Below are 20024 nucleotides of genomic sequence, written 5' to 3'. Positions count from 1 at the left end.
CGTTCAAAGGCTGGCAATCATAATGGTACTAAACAAAAACAAGAACAAGAACAAGATTCTGTCTGTGGCCGATGGTGAATACTAAATATTTTTGAATCCCAACATCCTTGGGCGAGAGGTATTGCCTTGTCACCCAACCTGATGACATTGTCAAGTTCTAGCCCCAGAACTAATGCAGAACCACTAAAATATATGACATCGTATGTGACAAGGTTCACGAAGGACTTAGCGTAAAGCGGCTGGAGGTGCAGATGGCTGCATGCACGGATGTATGCCGCTCTAAGATTCCTGCCAGTCAAGGTCTTCTAGACTGAAAGTTATATAACAGCCTTGGAGTGGCCCCCTAACATCTGTTTCGGTCCAACATCAACCAAATATCTCAAATCAATTACATTTTCTACCCACGAATCCAAACATGGCGTCCCTCTATAGGCTCATCTCCCTTGCCCTCCTCTTGACTGGAGTCATTGCCCTCCCGCTGGACATTGCGCGCTGTAAGGCTCACTTCCTTCAACCTTCATATTTGAGATTGACTGTACCAACAAAACATGGGCTAATATCAAGAACAGCCGCTGAGCCATATGGGCTGAGTGATGAGGCCAGCTGGAAGGCTGAAATCCGCGAGGCCGGAACAGAGCCAACTCCCCAGTCAGACCTCAAATAGGTTCAAACTATTTTCGGCAGTTTTGGAACATCTCATGGCTTTTGACCGGAGGAATATCGGCCTTGGATCTGCAACATGTATCGTAATCCTGGGCTTGATAACATGCAAATTCCACTTTTGATTAGCTTGCGGGGCACATAAATGCAAGTAAATCAGAGTCACCTATAGAAAGTAAAAGAAATCTTTAGACCCATTCTTGGGACGGGATATGCCTGAGTTGCATTTGAGGAGTTGGCATGCGCTTTCGCAGTATCGCAATGCCATTAAGGCATGATCATCCTTTTAGCGAGGCTAGCAAAAGACGTGTCCACCGATTTCCGCCCTATTAAATACGCGTCCCGCTCCCAAAGCTCTCATTATTGTCATTCAGCTCGTGTTCGTACCCTGAATATGTTTTTCCAAAGTTACCTGAAAGTACCCAATCCCGGCCCTGCGGAGGATGAAGAATATGGTGTCGACGTAGAGGACAAATTGATCAATGGAGATTCGAACGAGGTCTCCATAATTACAACAAAGAAAAACAGGCTACGGGTTCCAATGATACTCTCAATCCTGATCAACGTCTTTCTTCTGGGTATATTGTTATTTCGCCTGGAGTCCCCTCCTCCCCTGTACCGCTCAAAATACGGTTCGTTTTCCAGATTCCTTCACATCGAGTAGACTGCAGAGTCTGACTTTGAAATTCAGCCGGTCTAGCCCGGACAGTTCCCCGTCCATGGGGTCTCAATGCAGCCATCAACGACACCGAGCAAGACGCTTTATGGGATGCCACGAGCTACGATCTGGGTAACATCGCATTATCAGACACGTACGCCCGGTCCAACGGTCTACCCCGTGCCCAGCGCTTTCCATGGGACAACGAAAAAGGTATCTATCTCATCAACGCATACCACAACCTCCACTGTGTGAAGACCATGCGGACGGCTCTTGTGGAATTTCGGGATGGGAGGCCCCAGAGCTCACCATTTGGTCATTTGGAGCACTGCCTGCTAGTACTTCGCGATGAGGCTATGTGTAACGCAGATGACACGCCACGATATACTGGTTTCCAGCCAAATCAGAAGAGTGGATTGGGACAGGTGCGAATGTGTCGAGACTTTGAGCAATTGGAGCAGTGGGCGCGTGATCATACGGCGTGTTGGAGACATGTAGGTGAAATCCGCGAGGAGGGCTTCCGGGAATTGGATCGGTATAGGTTTTGTCCTGATGGAAGTCCGTATAAGGAGATGAGTGAGACAATGTATTTAAAGGGGGATTGGTGGAAGCAGTACAAGAACGACGGTCTGTAAGCCTCATAACAAAGACTATTGTATTTCGCTCAAGAACGCAACGAATTCTTCTTCTCTCTTAATCTAGTTCTCTTTCTTACCAACTAGGGCCACCCTCTTGGTCCCATTCATAGCGTAGATACTCGTTTGATTAATTCAGATCTAGAAGAAGTAAACGTCTATGCTGGAGGTCTGTATGTCGCCTAAGCCCCTTTCCCAAATTTAAGCTATGTAACATTAGACTCTAAGATAGGCTCCCAATAGACTTCTAATGAACTCCTTCCTCCCGGTAGCCTACTAGCACCACCAGAGCCTCCGTTAGAAGATATGTCGTGCCTTTTGAATACACAATTCTAGAACAAAACATATACTGTCAAAGAAAAGAGAGATTTCATCTTGAAAAAGAAAAAACTATAGCCACCATACCATAAGGTCTGTTCTCGTGGAGACACGTATCGGGGCGGGTATTATAAACTAAACTAATGATGTAGCGGGCGTCGAAGCAAGATTAATGCGGCTTTCTCTATACGGATATCCACCTGGGTAATATGATCTTCTAATGTAGGGCTAGGGGGATCTGCCCGGGTGGTAACAGTATATTACCTTAAGTAGGTTTAGGTTTAGTACTAGGTTTGGTTTAATACACTACTAGTGTGGTTGGTTATCAAGAATAATATTTATATGTACCTATGGTGTAGGAATTTCCGGTAGTAGTAATAATCTACTCATCAATACTCCCCGAACCACGGGGCGCACCCTCCTTCCACCGCTGCAAACTAAGCTCATAAGCTCCACTCCCCTTCCAAGCACTAATAATCAAGTTAATAATATGCTCCATGCCCTTTCCATGCTTAACAACAGCAAAAACGGTAGGACCACCCTCCCGCATCTTAGCTGCATCCCGCTCCATAACCTTCAGATCAGCACCAACAGCCTCGGCAAGATCAATCTTATTCACAACCAGCAAATCACTACCAGTGATACCAGGTCCACCCTTCCGGGGCACCTTATCACCACCAGCAACATCAATAACGTAGATGATGAAATCTGCCAGCTCGCGACTGTAGTTTGCAGCGAGGTTATCACCACCGGACTCGATCAGCAGTAAATCGGTGGAGAATTGCTTTTGAAGTGTTTGGAGGGCAAGCAGGTTTGCGCTGATGTCCTCACGGACGGCGGCGTGGGGGCAACCGCCAGTCTCGATGGCGCGGATGCGGTTGGGGGCGAGAGCTTTGTGGCGGGTGAGGAATTCGGCGTCTTCGCGGGTGAAGATGTCGTTTGTTACGGCTGCAATGTTGTATTCGTCGCGGAGGGCACGGGAGAGGGCGAGCATGAGGGCTGTCTTGCCGGAGCCGACGGGTCTAGATAGATTCCAAAGTTAGCATGAATGTTTGTTTGTATTAGAAACAGGGCTCTATAGTTCTGGGGAAGGAAGCTGGTGCCTAGCTAGGGAGAATTGTCTCTTTTCTGCTGCATGGAGAAAGTTACATACCCTCCAATACCAATGGTAAAGGCGCGGTCCTTCCAGTCGCGGCCCTCGATCAGCGGCATCTCGCGGTTAACGTAGGAGCCTGGGCCATCCAAGATGTCGTGAGAGTGGCCGTGCCCGTTGAAAGGGTCATCATGGCTGTGGTCGAGGCCACCATCGTGGGAGTGAGCCATTGTGTCGTAAAATGGGGAAAACGCGGAAAATCTGGAGATAATTTAGAGTGTTCCGGGGAGAATTTGTGGTTTGCGTGGGTTGGAGGGGCAGTTAACGCAAGGGGTGGGGAACTGATAATGATAACCAGAAAAAAAGGATGCCAAGTTCCCCATATCAAGACGGAATTCCCCGAGGCAATTTGCCATTTACCGGTCAGCAATTAACTGATGAGCAGACTTGACTCTACATTCTACAAAAGGGACATTCAAAGTCCAAAGTCCAAAATTTCAAGGTTGTTCACGCAGATTGCTGGGATATGTATGGATTCGTCAAATAACGGCAAAACAATGAGCCCCGAAGGGAAAAGAGTCATTAAGATTCTCAAGAACCAGAATAGAACCCCCACACAAATGCACGTAGACATATTTCCAGATAACAAAAAGCCTGACGCCAAGTGCGATCGCCAACACGGATATCAAGATTTTGGCCTTCGTCCAGGAGGCCAGAAGCAAAGGGCAAACGCCCATATAAACACACCAATCCAAAAATCATCAACCCCCAGGGCAAAGAAAATCCCAAAGAAAGCACGTGTAAAAAATCAAGCAATGATTTCCGGGCCAACTAAAAGAAACGCTGAAAAGGGAGATAGAGTACATTAGAGTCGGAGCAGAGGTCGAAATCGATGGGGCATAGGTGCCACCACTTGAGGACAATTGAAAGTCATCAATAAGATAGGCAGTCGATTAAGCCTCATCGGAGGTAACAGATTTGATCGTCAGAGTACCGAAAGTGAGAAAGAGCAGATGAGACCTTCTGATAGAACACCAGAGCCCGGAGAAAATAAAATGGACAGGAAAGACAAAAAAAGGGGCGAATAGAAAATGCCTCGCCCTGGTATCAAATCGTGCGCCGATTTCCCCAATTCTTGGAAATGATGAAACGTGAAAAACAAAATGATTAGCATTTCAATGCGAAATACAATTTCGACGGCTTAGGCTGCTGCTCCCTTCTGCCGTTTAGGCACCCGGGAGTTCTTGACCTTGCCCGATCCTGGCGCATTGCCATTCACTTCAACCGAGCCATTATCGTCATTTTCTTGCTTGACAGTGCTGGCTCGTCGGCGCTTGTTACCACCGACGTTCGGACTGTTGTTCACACCGACTGGGGATGACTGAACTTGCATTCCAGGTGGGCCGGCAAGCTGGCTCTGAGCAGGGCTCGCATGGGCTGACCCAGTCAGGTGAGGCGAGCCTTGAGCCCCCGGTAGGCCAAGATGGGCCATTGCAGGAGAAGCGAATTGGGAGGGAGGACCCATATTAGGGCCACGAGGCATGGGCTGCATGCCAGGGTTCATAGGGGCTGCAAAGCCCATATTGGGGTTCGCGTTTTGGTTGAAGTTACTGACAAGACCTCGGAGGGCGTCTGTTGCCGACAACTGCGAGTGTTGCGCAGAAAAGTTAAAGAGCATTTGCATCTGTGACATCGTTTCGGCAACCTCTAGAAATTGAATCACCGGCGTAGGGAGGCCGTTCGGAGTAACCATAGACTCGGGGAGCGTTATTGACTGCGCTTGCTTCTGCGCTCTCTTGGCAGCACTTTTAGCTAACTTGGGGCTCTGCTTTTGCTCCATCGCCTCCAGAAGTTGGTTGCGGGGAATAAACTCATTGTGACTGGTGACCGTTATGTCCAGCATCTCAATCTTGTTGTTGGCGTCAAAGTGGGCGCGCAGCTGTCCCTTGTGAAAAACCTATAGAATGTCATTAGTAGCAAGCCCATGGCATTCGGTTATTAAAGAAACTCATACCTGACTTTCATTCGTGTACCAATATATGAAAGAAGCGCGTTGACATTCAACAACATGCGCACCACCGCCACCTGGGACTTCGCGCTCCCGGGCGCCATCCAGAACCATTTGTATATGGTCGATCCCACTTGTGAATTGGGTAAGATAGTACCGTGCCAGGGCCGGGGTCGAAATTTCGAATTGTTTTGATCCAGTCTGGCTGCTCCAGACTCCCTGGCGCAACACACCGGCTGGCGAATAGAATCGGTCAACGAAGGCCGACCAATACGCGTAATCGGTAGTCTCATCACGACTCTGTAGAACGATTAGAATCAATGCCCTATGAGCCGCCCGGATACGATGTAACTACATACCTTGAAACCGCTCAAGTTTTCGGCGTAGCTGGTGAGAATCATGACTGGGGTATTCTGCTGCTGCTGCTGCCGTTGCTGGTTCATTCTTTGTAACATGATGGCGTTCTGCTGTGCTTTAATTTGGGCTTCCTGGGTAGCCATTGCCTGTTGGTTTTGCTGGGCAGGTTGCTGACCCGGGGTACCTTGCTGAGGCTGTTGCTGGGACGGTGGCAACTGCTGCGGCTGTGGATTGGGAGTCACTTGGGACTGACCGCCGCCCTGCGACTGGGGAGGTTGAGTTGAGGGCGGTTGAGAGGACTGATTGGGCTGAGGAGTACCACTCTGTGGTGGACCATGCTGGGATTGTGGCGTCCCCACTGGCGCTTCGTGCATATTCGGGGGTTGTGCTGAGGAGCGTTGAGGGGTATGCTGGCCCGGCTGGCCATTATTCGCTTGCGCCTGCTGCTGTGCTTGTTGCTGCGCCTGCTGTGCTTGTTGCGCTTGGACCTGGGCCTGCTGGATGGCAAACATCTGTTGCTGCTGAATGTTTTGTGCCTGGCCGTGCGGCACCTGCTGTCCCATGTGCATTCCCATGTTTACGGGCCGCATGCCTGGATTGGCTTGCTGCATGGCAGCCAGTTGCGCAGCGTTTAGCCCCTGAGTACCATTGGGTAATGATACAGGTAGACCCCCATGCTGTTGTTGTTGTTGCTGTTGCTGCTGCTGCTGCTGTTGTTGTTGTTGTTGTTGCTGCTGCTGCTGCTGCTGCTGCTGCTGATGTTGGTGTTGTTGTTGCTGCTGTTGTTGGATCAGCATTCGCTGCCGCATAAACTGATGTTGCTGCTGCTGTTGCTGCTGCTGCTGCACATTGAATTGAGGGTTGTTCACGACTGCATTTTAGGTAATGGATTAGCATCCGCCTTGGGAAGATATTGAATGGTCGGGGTACGGCTTTAGGGGTGCCGATCCGATGTCGGGGGGGGATTGCGCGCGTCCTGGAGGACTCGCGATCGACGTTCAATCAGAGACAACGAGACTCACAGTTTTGAGGGAACCCCTGTTGCTGGAAGAGATGCGCCTGCGCAGGGTTGAGATGGGAAAGAGCATGAGCGTTAGGCATTCCGGGACCACCTTGACCACCGTTGGCGCCCGGGGGCATTGCACCCATCATGGGCCCTGCTTGGCTCACCTGAGGACCACCAGGTCCGGACACCCCGGGATGCATTTGCTGGACCATTCCACCGGGATGTCCAGCGTTGGGGTGTTGGCCTGCCATTGGGTGGTGACCGGGGGGCATACCATGTTGCGGGATGCCTTGAGCGGGAAACGGTTGCGCCATCATCATTGCTAGCAGGCGGAGATCACCGCCAACGGAGTAACTTCAACGAAGAAGCGCGACGATGAGGCGGCTGGAGGGTGGATTTCGGGGACGGGAGTCGCGCCTAAGATATGGAACGAGTCGGTCTCAGCGCTTCGGAGAGGCCCAGGCGACTTTTGCAGATGAGGGAAAAGGCCGAAGCATGGATCGGAGGCCTTTGTTGTCACCTGCCCTCAATGCAGGCCTCGTTCTCCTAGAGGCCAGGTTAGTTGGGAGTTGGGCGGTCGGAGGTGATAAGAGGGTAGAGTTCTCTTTGGGGGGGGAAGAAGCGGGAGGAAAGAGAACGGGGCAGGTGGTAACAGCGTATGGTACAGTAATAGGGAGGCGTTGGAGGGGCTGGGGGCAAAAGATATGGGATCGACTCACTATCCTCACAGATCCCAAGACCGTAGTGCTCTTCTCTGTGCAGTTAACACAATCAGCAGAAACCAGGGTCTTGTCTCGATCGCCCATATAATGAGTTGAGGATGATCGCCCGGTTGGGAGCGAAGAGGGAACTGGGGACGGAGGAACCGGCTCCGAAGAGTGGAGGATGTAACCGAGCAGAACAACGCGATGCGATAGATGGAACAAAGAGATCACCACGAGACTGGCACAAAAAGGATAAATAAGATGACAGGATCCAGGACGTATTCTGATCCTTGGTTTAAAGAAACTATTTTCATTATTCTGACTCTTTTCTCCCATCTTTTCAGTGCAGTTTTCTTTTTCCGTCTCAATTTCAATGGGAAAACACGCTAACCCCAATCAGGCCGTCACGTGCGACGGTGTATTTCAGCGTTTTTTTTTTTTTTTGCTTTTTGCTTTCTTCTCCGTGCTTCAAGCTCCTGCTTCTCTCTTTAATCTCCTCTACTGACGACAGAAATTGTCTCGGGACTGCCCTGCTTCCTATCGACTAGGTCTCATGGACCGATAGTATCATAATAATGTCTTATGATGCTCCGGTTTTGCCACTAACACAGGCCATCTCATCCTTGCAGGTCGATCAAAAGGACCGACCAGAAAATTCTATATGGTGAGTTCGACTGCTTGTTTCTTCACTGTATTTTGCTTTTCGTTCAAGGATGTCAAACACTTTTTCACTTCTTTACCTTCCAAATCGACCATGACGAGATATTTCGGATCTTCCTTTCCCGGTTGGTCTGCTACTTGCCAGTATTTTTTGTCTGAGAACACTTCAATATATGCGATTGCATCAACATGAATTGCAAGAGACATTGGCTGATTGCATCTTCATTAGGTCATACCATACGCACTCAAGTAATTCACCGACGCCGGTAGCGATAGTCTTAGGTAGTGACAAATACATTTATCATTTTATCATACATCTTATGATTTTGAGTTGTCTATATAAAAACAAAAATTACTGAAGTACCGTAGCTACTGTACGGTACCTATCGTGGCGTAACTTTGATCCACCAAACTTTGTAATCCTGGCCGAAGATCAGTCTAAAATAGCAATTCAGCTAGATTAATGGGCCTAGAGCCAGTTCCATGTGTCCCTGAGGTCTGTCAAGATCGTGGATGTCGATGAGATTGTACTTTGTCTTGTATGACAGCTGGAGGACAGAAATCCAATGAAGACATTAACCTGGGTCTAATATATCACGTGAGTCTATATTTCTCCCCCGGAGGCTCATCAAGTTTAAGTCCGTAACTCTCGACCGATCAATGCGCCATACTGTTACCCACGACTTTGCGCTTTGATTTCTAGTGGCATCTTGTGCCCTGGATGTTTCCGTCAATGCACCAGGCCCGGCTGTTCGTCGTACGCCCGTGTCGTCTGATCGCTCGTCGCCGCTATCCCGCGTCTTCGTCCTCGCGCCGATTCCATCTATCGCAACAATGGCGGTCAGCTCCATCCCAAGACCCTCATGATGGTTCATCACCGCCATCGGATGCGCTCGATAATTGTCAATCCCCGAAACTTGAAGACCTTGTCGCGAACAAAAGCCCATTGCCCGCCGACGACCAGAAACCTGCCGCAAAGCCATATGGGTCTGCGTTGCGGAGAGCCATGAGGAACCGCCAATCGGAACAGGACAAACAGAAGCAACCGGTGGCTGCGATTCCTAGCTGGTTCTCTGACCAGAACATAGTCACTCGGGGTTCGGAGGGTGTTGTCCAGGCTCAACAAGTCGAAATTACGAAGTCGAAACCGGTGCCCAGCCCAAACAACGCGGAGAAGGAACAATCTCTAGCTGGAGGTGGTGGAAACAATCCTGCTTCATCCGGTGAACCTGCTGAATCCGATGAAGACAGCAGCTATGCTGTGCCTGAAGAAATTTGGAATGAATTGCGAGCGTCAGTCAAAGCGGGCCTGAGACTGCCGCCAGTGCAGTATGCCAAAGAGCCAGCAGCGAAGAAGTCACATATCATTCTTCAATATCCCGGAAATGACGGAATTCCGTTTTTGGATAACGTGGTACGACAGCTGTCAAATGACCTCGACACCGACCTAATCACCCTCAGTGCACAAGATATTGCCCAGCTATTCAGCGAGCAAGACCTTGCAGAGACTGGCACAACCACTTCCATTCGATCCCTCGGTTATGAAGTTCATCGTCCCCCGGTAGTGACTTGGCCAGAACCTATAGATGGAGAAGGTGACGGCGAGGATGATATGAGTGATATTGCTGGGCCCCCGGGTGTGCGCACTGAGGTTAGCACCCCTAGGTTCATCACTATTGAGCCCAGCAAAGATTCAGGTGATGTACCGCTTCCAAACTGGCTTGGTCTGAAGTCAATTGTGGCATCCATCAATGGCCAAGGGGATCAAGAATCTGGTTCATCGCGGCTCTTTGGCCCACGTATAGAGCAGCGCTGGACCCGTTTGTTGAACGAAATTATATCTTCTCTTGGTCGACCTGCAAAGCCTGCTTCCAAGGAAACAGAGGATTCAGCTGAGCTGGACGTCGCTATTCCTGTGCTTCCTCGTGACACCATTGTCCACATCCAGGATTATCGTGATATTCAAAGCCAGAGAGAGGGGTCTAGGGTCATTTCGTTGCTGCAAAAGGTAATTCAGGAACGGCGAGGAGCTGGTTCCAGAATTATTCTCATTGGCAGTGTATCCCAGGAGCTTCGTCATGCTCCGTCACACGATGGTATCAAAATTCTTCAAAATGTCTTCGATGACGGCTTTTCTAAAACATTGGTGATTACACCATCCATGGAATTGAAGGCTGCTGAAAAGAAGTTTGCTCAAGACCAGAAGAAACGAACCATGGATATTAACATACGCCATCTCCAAACTATGTTGAAGTTCCGGCTCAATGAGACTGCTTCGGCTGTTAAGGATGATATTTTTAGCAACCGTGCCTGGTCGCTTGACCCAACAACAATCAAACAATCTGGTATCAAGGAAAAGTTCTGGTCCTACAACCAAGTTCACTGGGTTGCAACATTGGCACTGGGCAGTACAGAAGCTGGTGAAACTTTTGGCTTTGAACATATTCGACGTGGAATTGAACTTATGGACAAGGGGGATCAAGTAACAAACGATTGGTTACAGGCAAAGTCTCCCAAGGCGACAGATGCTAGCAGTGGTCAGACTCGAGAGCAATTGTTGAGCTCTTTGCGCAAGACATGCACTTCTCACGAGAAGAAACTGCTCAACGGTGTGGTAGACGCAAAAAGCATCCGAACCACATTCAACGATGTTCAGGTCCCGCCTGAGACTATTGATGCACTGAAAACCCTTACTTCTCTCTCGCTGGTTCGACCTGAAGCTTTCACTTACGGTGTGTTGGCGACGGATAAGATCCCTGGCCTTCTGTTGTACGGGCCTCCTGGGACAGGAAAAACCCTTCTTGCCAAGGCAGTTGCGCGCGAGAGTGGAGCAACTGTTCTGGAAGTGAGCGGTTCCGACGTGTATGACATGTACGTGGGTGAGGGTGAAAAGAACGTGAAAGCCATCTTCACACTTGCCAAGAAATTAAGCCCATGCGTTGTGTTCATTGACGAGGCAGATGCCATCTTCTGCTCTCGCACAGGCTCCAGCAGCCGGACCTCCCACCGCGAACTGATCAACCAGTTCCTCCGCGAGTGGGATGGAATGAACGACCTCTCCGCATTCATCATGGTCGCCACGAACCGTCCCTTTGACCTGGATGACGCAGTCCTGCGCCGTCTGCCCCGACGACTCCTTGTCGATCTCCCAACCGAGACAGACCGCCTCGCAATTCTGAAAATTCATCTCAAAGAGGAACAACTTGATCCAGCAGTCGACCTGGCTGACCTTGCTAAGCGCACAGAGTTGTACTCCGGCTCCGACTTGAAGAACCTCTCAGTCGCCGCAGCCCTAGCTTGCGTGCGAGAGGAAAACGATGCCGCGGCAAAACACCAAGGCGACGAGCCCTACGAATACCCAGCACGACGAATCCTCACCGGTGCCCACTTTGACCGCGGAATGGAAGAGATCAGTGCATCAATCAGTGAAGACATGTCTTCGCTGACCGCAATTCGAAAATTTGACGAACAATACGGTGATCGGAGGAGTCGGCGCCCGAAGTCTAAGGGATGGGGCTTCGGACCTGCCGCCGATGCACCTACCACCGAATCCGTGCGCGTCCGAACTTGATCTTAAGCGAGTGTTCTTTTGAGTATCAACCGGACTCAACCTTTTTTTCCCCTGTACTTTTAGTGATATGATAGACATGTACCAATAGTTTTATTTTGAGATAGTAGATACACACAATTGTGCCCTGTGCACAATTATCATTCGGCAATTGGTCCTCCTTCCTCGCAAAGTAGATGACCATATAATACTAAAAATTGCGTACTTGGTGTTTATTTGCGTGCGACTGCCATTCATAGTTGGATTCCATACGGCTGCTTTTCAAGGGGGGTTAGCTGAGGATGTTTCCCGGTCTATTCACTCCATACAACACAAGTCCCAACGGCTAACTCTGTGTGCACCGCCCGTTCGGTGGCTAGTTTGTATTAGGGAGGGCCTAGCCAACTCGACCATGCGGATTGAATTGTTAAGGAGGGGCCTTCAAAGTGATACTTAAAGGCAATCTACCATTGTCCGGCATCCTGTTGCTTTTCAATTCTAGAGACCCTTGACTCCTCCCTTCTTGACTTCTTAACTGTGATACTTTGCTTATTTATCTGAATCGATGATTTCCCACGCGTATTCACGATTGACCTTCCTCCCTTCCTTCCTTCCTCCCTCCCTCATCCATACTAGATTTGATGTTTTACATGTACCCACGAAGCGCCATTCAAAGGTAGGAGCGGTATTGCCTTGACTGTCTAAGCTATATCTGTTTCAGAGTTTCAGTCTTAATGTTGCCTATCTTAGCATTTTTTTCTGCTAGGCTCGCAAGCGTCATGACAAATTTAGTAAAGTATTTCCTGATCATGTGTTTCATGCCTTGAAGTATGTAATATGTATTACTGTCACACAAGCCACCCAGGACTTCAGAATTATGGTCGACCATTGGATCTCTTAGCTGCCTATGTCCTACTTACGCAACTATCTACAACTATCAATATAACATACTTTCACATTTGTTAGAGCAGGAAATGCCTCATGTTCTTCCATTAGCCCTAGGTGCTGACCTCTGGGGAGGGCACGTGCCCGATGACATCGGATCCGTCTCCACCCGCCACTTGCAAGCTCAATTTCTCAAAACCCCGCGTGTGGATTTAGGTGGAGGATTCTTGCGCCTCGACCCTTTTCTACCACCGGGCGAAACCCCGAGGTCCCCCTCAATCTCTGAGTCATCCGTCACGGTGACTTTCTCCATATCCCTTCATCATGGCCGACTCTCGTGACATCGCCATCCGCGACGCCAAACTCTTCGTTCGCGAGGTCGTTCGCCACGACTGGGAATTCACCGCCGATCCAAACGGTCCCGACTATATCTCACTACCTTATGTGGATGTGGATGTGGACTCGATCGGTACCCTCATAGAGAACCGCCAAGTCTCAGAATGGCGCTGCCGAGAATTCGACAGCTCGGGCTCAGAACTCGAACCGCAGTCATCCGACGACGACTCTGAAAGCGATTCCCCCAAGACGAACGGCGACCCCGCGATCGATTTGCGGCGCAAACGTCGCCGTCAGATGGATGAAGAGATGGCCTGGAATGAAGGGTTACGGATGTGGATGGCCAGACGCGACGTTTGGTCTGGAGCCAGGACTCGGCGACAGATCCGCGCCAAAGAGAAGAAAGACAATCTTGTGAAAAGCCAGACAGACACACCGAGCGAAATTACTGAGAGTCGCGCGGATTCTGGGGTTGATGCGGGCGCTGCATCGCTGCAGCCGGGGTCAGCTTCCCCGCACTCCGATCGCCAAAGTCAAAATGACGCGTCTGAGGCCCCTGCTCTGGCAGCCAAGATGGACGCATCGCTTTCAATTACGGAGCGGGAGAAAACCGAAGAGACCTCACGTCGGCAGGAGCAAGAAGAAGAGCACTCTACTGCCCCAGAAGACGAAACAAAGCGCAAGGAGTCTACCGAAACTAGCATCACCGAGCCTGAGGCTTCTGCCAATGCGCCTGGCTTTACCACATTCCCTGCCATAGATGATGAAAATGATGACTCTGACGAAGAGCTTGATGAACCTCTTATCCCAGTCGCTCCGCCGTTTCTTTCACCTGAAAACCCTATCCGCGCAACCATCAACTCATCCATCTACCCCTCCATCTATACTAAAGTGGTTGTACAAGGGATGACACCTACCGTGCCAGTTAATCTGGCACACCTGACAAAAGCCATGGTCCAGGGCTGGAAAGCCGATGGACAGTGGCCGCCCAAGCCGGCAGTGTCGAATATTGTCCTCGCTGACACTGCCACGGTAGCGAAGAGCTCTGATACTACCGACGCTCCCCAGTCAAGACGAAAAAACAGTATCACAAACGCCATGCGCAAGGTGTTCCACATGGGCTCTCACCCCTTTCACCGACGCGGATCGAGCCAAGATGGTGGGAATGGCGCAGGTCCCGTTATTTAGACTATCACACCCTGATCACCCTGACATTGACACATCGTTATGATAGGCTCAGATCGGGCGAGTTTTTCTCCATCAATGATCAATGTTGACGCGGTTATGTCTTCACCGTATGGGATCTTCCCCTGCGAATTGCATCTGGTGTTTATCCAGGAGGTTCTTTGGATTTCAATTTTTAGTTAATATTGTTGGGTGTATGGAGGGTTTGCATTGAAGAATTCTAGGGTTATCATGACTGATTTCCATAATTCATGTGCATGGGCTACTTGCACATACTGAGAGAATTCTTTTCGACCAAACAAGCAGGCCTTGATGATTTTTGTTAATGTGATGATGTCTGATTCTTCATTTGTCTAATTTTTCCTCTTAACTGAGTGTCCGTAAAATGTGAGCGATCATGCCTCTATACACGGCCTCAAATCTCTTTGAAGGATCATTTTGGCCCCCGGTCGCATCCTTCGGTCCCAGTGCCGCTATAAGAAGGTGCTGACCTATCAGCGATGCTCACCTAAGCCCCCCTCCAAGTGCATCTGCTGATAAACGCATTCCTTGAGAGGAGCCCACTCGTCGATACCAACATATCGGCCACTGACAATGGCCTCTGGCGAAGGAGAAATGCCATCACCAGCAACGAAACGGCCTAGGGCACGAGCTGCCTGCGATGAGTGCCGGCGCCGCAAGTTACGGTGCGACGGTCGGCAGCCACAATGCAGTATTTGTCATGAATCGGGTTTAATTTGCGAGACCACTGAGCGCGGATCTCGCGGTCCTAAGAAGGGTTACATTAAAGCCCTGAAAGATCGAGTCGTATATCTCGAGAACTTGTTGGAGAACCGCTTGGATGGCCAGCCGGAACCTAGTCAGCATCACGATGGCACAGAAAGCCGAGATGAAGATTTACCCACGCCACCTGTTGATATTCCAGATCCGATCATCACGACTGATGCTCAGGACTGGATGTCCGCGGCTGTTGCGTCTATCTCGGAGCCTGATATGCTTTTACCAAATGATCTTCCTGATCTCGGGCTGCTTTCTGATTCGTTGGCTCCTCCTGTTTCGTTCAGCATTACCGGCGCTATACAATCAGAATTGTAAACATTACCCTGCACATATGTTTAAATTGCGGTGAAGACTAACGTTGTTATCAGGGACCAGCTCTATTTTGATCGCGTGCACGCTTCAATCCCAATTCTGCACCAGCGCAGGTACTTGTCATGGGCCACATCTCCGATCAAGACTGCTTCCTGTAAAAGTCTTCAGCTAGTCATGTGGACAATGGCTACACTTATGTCGGCACAATTCAGAGACTTGACTGAGCCCCTTTACCATGAAGCCAAACAGACATTGAAAACGCTTGACACTGGTGATGTTGATGGGCATGAGACGGAGCTGGTACAAGCATGGGTTCTTATTGCAATGTGTGAGTCTATGCGGACTCAGCACCGTCAAGCGTGGATGAGCGCTGGTCAAGCATTTCGGATACTACAAGGCAAACGCTTTCACGAACTTGATAGCCCGAAGAAGAACACTCAATCCATGGAGGATGACCCAATACATGTTGAAGAGAAGAGACGAGTGTTTTGGATGGCCTATTTTCTGGATCATCTTCTCAGCATACGCAATGACTGGCCTATCACACTGAATGAGCATGTGGTAAGTTCCACTCTAGTGCTTGCGTCCGGGAAAGAGACCTGAACTGAATCCCATGGAACGCAGATATGTACCCGATTGCCATCTCCTGACCAGCAATTCCAAAATGGTCAACCCATTCTAGGCGAATTTCTATCCGAAGTCATGACAGAATCTAGCATAACAGTGCAATCCCCTTTCAACGAATGTCTTATCCTACTAACCATCTGCGGCCGCAGTCTCCTCCAAGGCCAACAACTAAAGATTTCCACAGTATACGGCCATACGGCATCTGGCGACCTGAAACAGTGTCATTGGCTTGACGAGCTCCTCACAACTCGACTACAAATTCTAGCCCAATTCTACCCGTCTCCAAACGAGGCATATGATCCGTTACTGTGGTTCGCCAACATATTAAGTCACACGGCATTTGTATATTGCTGCAACAGCCTAATGCAAACACTTGAGGCGTCTGGTGGAACAGAAGACAATGCAGCTTATATGGGATATCAAAGTCGGGCGTTGACTGCTGTTGAGGCTATTGTTGGCCTTTCCCAGATGCTACCTAATTTGCATTTCTCGAAGGTGAGTTATCTTTCGACTGTTAAATTGGGCGGATCTGCTAATAATACTATGTAGGTTCACCCGCTCATGCCGCTGCCGCTATTTATGGTGGCCGAGTTTCTTTATGATAATGTTGGGGACAACCCAGCTTTTGAGTTATATCTGCAGGAGCTGGTTACTGTCGCCGAGAAGCTTAAGAATGTGAATAATCTTGAGCAAAGCTACATGGATCTAATGCCGCAGTCGTGTATCTCTAAGACAACAGAGTTGCTGAATAGCCATGTTGGGAGAGCTTAATGATATAGAAATGGACACCTATTGTGACGCATCGAATATGAAAGACAAAGATAGGAAATCATACTACAGATCACGGAGAAACATCTTGGATATTTGTCCGGCATTGGAGAACCCAAGATTTATGAAACATCCTGGACCTTATTTTTGATTTCTAATCATCTATTGCAATCTTAAATCATCCACAGTCCCAATATGAAAACTTAACAGAAACCTAGTGTGTAATAGTACTTTAATATTATCATTTCCGGTAAAACCTCTCGGAGAAACGTTTTGCTGACTCATGCCAAAACCCTAAAATTGATAATATCCACTCGGCACATATGTTGCATTGACGATTCTTGGCTTCTCGGTTTAAGTGTTCATCCCGTCGCTGCTTTTGCTCACTGACTAGGATTTAGCACCAGTGCCCTGTGTTCTTTAAAGCCATGTCACCCATGTAGCCTGAACCTTGAACTTGAAAGCCATTGTATTTTAGATTTGAGGATCTATGTATGTAACAAAACCTTGTTTCCTAATAGTGTACACCTTCTCCTAAGAGAAGAGAATGAGAATTCCACAGGCAATCGTCAAAATTGCCGACAATGCTACAAAGGTAAGATTTTAGTTTCAAGTTTGGAGGGCTCAACAACGATTTCCACATACCTGGGATTAAACGAAACGCCTCAATGTAGCTAGATTGGACGGCTCTTTGCAGAATTTCAGGCAAAGCTGTAATAGAGCCGTAGTTTTTGAGAAGCTTTTGAATGATCTATAGGTCCTGTGAGTACATCGCATAATTGCTACAACATGGGTACGGATTCATACCTGAGTCTTTTCGGGTAGGGCGTCACTCAAATTGACGCCTAGCCGAGAGCCGAAGAGCTGTTGTAGAGCTGCGGTGCTAGCACTAGTCCCGACAATTTGACCAACCTGCTGCACCAGACAAAAGATTGCCGTAGCATTGGCCATTTGGTCAGGACAGCGTACGGCCAGCGCAACAAATTGCGCGGAGAGTAAGATTCCACCCCCCACCGTCCAGGGAAGGGAATAATAGATCTCGAATCCTTTGATGCCATTTATCCACCGAATGACCATAATAATTAGGGATGAAGCACAAATCCCTACGCCAATGAGGGACTCCCTGCGATATTTAGCAGACCTAGAATCGTTAGTTTGTGTTGTTTCCTTGATTGCCTCATAACTCACTTTCTCAAAAGCCTTCCTGCTATCATAGAGCCAAGAATTAAACCAAAGCCCGTTGGCCAGATTCGCATAGCAATCTGTGTATTGGTGAGGTGATCTATTTTGGCGAGATAGGGTGGAAGATTGTTCATAAACTGCGGCTTTGTTAGCCATACTTCCAAAGGACTGCGGCCCAGAGGGGAAATCTTCACTCACTGTGCTGACATTTACAAAGAACAGGAACTGTCCCAAGAAAATGCTTCGTATGTTTGGCGCAGCAATGACGGAAGGAGGGATAATCGGTCTAGACGATAATTTTTCGACGACGATCAGGATCACCAAAAATATACCGGAAATGGCAAATAAAAGTGGTTTATTATTATCCAAGGCGGGATTTCCGTCAGTAGTGCCCAGGACAAATGAGGTAGCTGAAATGGTGAATGCTCCAAGTCCCCAATAATCGAAGTTCCATAAGCTCAGCTTAGACTCCTTGTTATTTTTCTTGGGAACTTTGGGAAGTTGGAAATAGGCTAGAACCAAACAAAGCATACTTATAGGCGATTGACCGAGCAAGGCCCTGGGAGTTTAAGTCAGTGGGAAATACCCTCATAACGATCTTCAAGATTCACTTACCATCTCCAGCCGACCTTGTCAGTAATAACGCCTCCAAGTGGTCCTCCACATCCCTGGCCAAAGATGTCGGCCGCAATAATATAGCTTCGCATAGAGGCGAGTTCCGTGATGTCGAAAATCTCTGATCCTGCTATCAACTTTCTACTTCTTTCCCCTAATCGGACAGAAATACATACCATTAATGAGTACGGAGAGCAGATCGGTCATACCGGCACCTCCTATACCTGCCACAAATCGACCAAAAGCAAATGGCCATATTGTGTCGACAGCGCCACTGGGACTCGTCAGTATGAGGACGATACAGATTCTGTTTAGGGACTCTTTGCACTTACGATATGGCGCATCCAATAGAGAACAAGACATATGAGATTAAGAGGAAATTCCGAGAACCATATATATCACTCAGGAAACCATACTAATATTTGATGGTTAGAGAGAGCTTCCCCACTGAAAGAAAGTATCCAAGCGCAATACTTACCACAGGCAGCGCAACACAAAAGCCTAGATTGTAAGACACCAGCAGCAAGGCCGCATTAGAAGGAGAATGCAGTGAAGACGCAATTTGCGTTTGTGTGGTCAGCAGAATAGATTTATCTGCACTGGCAAGAAACACGCCTGAATGGGGAGTCAGCCGAGTAACCGAGCGCGTCGACCACGAGGATTACGTACCAACCAACCCAGCCAGAAGTTTCGAAACGCCAAGTGGCTTAGACTTCTGGGATTCTGCATCCTTCACCAAAGGAGTCCGCTCATCCGGCATTTTGACCTGCATGAATTCGAATACTGAGAGAGGAAATATGAGTGAGGGTTGTCTTTCTCTGAAATAGGATCAAAGAGAAAGTAAGCGACAGTCCAGGATGTAGGGTCTGGCTGAGACAATCGATAGTTCATGCCGAGTAGATCATTTGTACCACACCCTTGCGTTTTATTCAAGAATATTCAGCTGAATGGCCCACTTGGGCGTTCAAATGCAGCGCACTACAGCTGATCTGCGGCGAAGGCCGAAAAAGCAGTTCAAAAGCAAAGAAGAAATTCCGGAAGGAGTAATTGATCGGTTCGATATGCAAGGGATCGTCTCCCGACTCCCGTCCGAGTGGCTAGGAATGCACTGTCACGATCGAATGTGTCGACGTTACGCTGCTGCCATTGGGAACAAGCCAGAAGTATGTTATTAATGATTTGTGCGTTGGGTATATGATAATCATCATTGTGGTCAGAAAATGGTTCTGTGTTACACGCCACGGAGTTCTGCGGAGCATATACCATGGTCCATTACGTTTCAATATTCGGTCGATCCGATGCATAAGCTGCACAGCCTTAGTCATGTGCCCCAACACAATTGGTCAACTTGATCTATCTTCAATCGGAGCGCAATGTTTGATTTGACAAAAGTACCGTCCTGCTTTCGTCCATCCCTTATCCCTGATGTGCATATGTAAGATGCTTATATAGGAACAACTATAACCTTGGAAGAGGCAAATGCACAGAGGACAATCCTGGTCGGCCTTGCCCATGCGAAAAGTTTTATTTGGTGCGATTGCTATGGAAATTATATAGGATAATGCTATTCTGACAGAACAGGTGGAAAGATTCGCCTCTGAAGCCCGGGGAAATGAATATGATGAATCTCAATTGTTATGTTCAAATGTTCCAAGGTCCTGATCTAGTAGCCGAAAACTGATAGTCAC

The 20024-nt window shown here is 48.7% G+C and overlaps 7 protein-coding genes across 7 annotated transcripts; 4 read left to right on the top strand and 3 right to left on the bottom strand.

The window, feature by feature from the left end:
* Positions 1–1054: 1054 nt before the first annotated feature.
* N7503_008534 (uncharacterized protein) lies at positions 1055–1953 on the top strand (the record flags this gene model as incomplete). The annotated part of the gene is made up of 2 exons (XM_057068081.1): positions 1055–1292; positions 1352–1953. 2 exons carry the CDS (start codon positions 1055–1057, stop codon positions 1951–1953), a joined length of 840 nt encoding a protein of 279 aa, XP_056918936.1.
* A 700-nt stretch (positions 1954–2653) lies between these two features.
* On the bottom strand, positions 2654–3594 carry N7503_008533 (urease accessory protein UreG; the record flags this gene model as incomplete). Its single annotated transcript, XM_057068080.1, has 2 exons — positions 2654–3293; positions 3425–3594. 2 exons carry the CDS (start codon positions 3592–3594, stop codon positions 2654–2656), a joined length of 810 nt encoding a protein of 269 aa, XP_056918935.1.
* A 274-nt stretch (positions 3595–3868) lies between these two features.
* Positions 3869–7187, bottom strand: N7503_008532 (LIM domain-binding protein). The gene is made up of 4 exons (XM_057068079.1): positions 6752–7187; positions 5732–6600; positions 5379–5672; positions 3869–5321 (listed from the first exon to the last, which is right to left on the bottom strand). The coding sequence occupies exons 1-4, from the start codon at positions 7053–7055 to the stop codon at positions 4566–4568; spliced, it is 2223 nt and encodes a 740-aa protein (XP_056918934.1). The 5' UTR covers positions 7056–7187; the 3' UTR covers positions 3869–4565.
* A 1645-nt stretch (positions 7188–8832) lies between these two features.
* On the top strand, positions 8833–11670 carry N7503_008531 (ATP-binding protein; the record flags this gene model as incomplete). Its single annotated transcript, XM_057068078.1, has 1 exon — positions 8833–11670. The coding sequence occupies one exon, from the start codon at positions 8833–8835 to the stop codon at positions 11668–11670; it is 2838 nt and encodes a 945-aa protein (XP_056918933.1).
* Positions 11671–12855: 1185 nt separating this feature from the next.
* Positions 12856–14055, top strand: N7503_008530 (DUF4050 domain-containing protein; the record flags this gene model as incomplete). Its single annotated transcript, XM_057068077.1, has 1 exon — positions 12856–14055. One exon carries the CDS (start codon positions 12856–12858, stop codon positions 14053–14055), a length of 1200 nt encoding a protein of 399 aa, XP_056918932.1.
* A 591-nt stretch (positions 14056–14646) lies between these two features.
* N7503_008529 (Zn(II)2Cys6 transcription factor) lies at positions 14647–16542 on the top strand (the record flags this gene model as incomplete). Its single annotated transcript, XM_057068076.1, has 4 exons — positions 14647–15143; positions 15201–15705; positions 15769–16266; positions 16321–16542. 4 exons carry the CDS (start codon positions 14647–14649, stop codon positions 16540–16542), a joined length of 1722 nt encoding a protein of 573 aa, XP_056918931.1.
* Positions 16543–17073: 531 nt separating this feature from the next.
* N7503_008528 (MFS transporter) lies at positions 17074–19108 on the bottom strand (the record flags this gene model as incomplete). The annotated part of the gene is made up of 10 exons (XM_057068075.1): positions 17074–17126; positions 17185–17290; positions 17347–17662; positions 17728–17858; positions 17920–18280; positions 18337–18457; positions 18513–18610; positions 18669–18751; positions 18815–18951; positions 19006–19108. 10 exons carry the CDS (start codon positions 19106–19108, stop codon positions 17074–17076), a joined length of 1509 nt encoding a protein of 502 aa, XP_056918930.1.
* Between the last annotated feature and the right edge of the window lie 916 nt (positions 19109–20024).

The sequence above is a fragment of the Penicillium pulvis genome, assembly GCF_028828015.1.
Source record: "Penicillium pulvis strain IBT 33274 chromosome Unknown contig_7_segment1_segment0, whole genome shotgun sequence".
NCBI lineage: Eukaryota > Fungi > Ascomycota > Eurotiomycetes > Eurotiales > Aspergillaceae > Penicillium > Penicillium pulvis.
Note: the sequence above shows the minus strand (reverse complement) of the source record. Positions and strands in the feature narration are given on the sequence as shown.

Coding starts and splice junctions, on each gene's coding strand:
- N7503_008532 (XM_057068079.1), bottom strand. CDS start 7,055: ATGATGATGGCGCAACCGTTTCCCGCTCAAGGCATCCCGCAACATGGT. Junction 5,673..5,731: donor AAAACTTGAGCGGTTTCAAG/GTATGTAGTTAC, acceptor ATCGTTCTACAG/AGTCGTGATGAGACTACCGA. Junction 5,322..5,378: donor GGTACACGAATGAAAGTCAG/GTATGAGTTTCT, acceptor GACATTCTATAG/GTTTTTCACAAGGGACAGCT.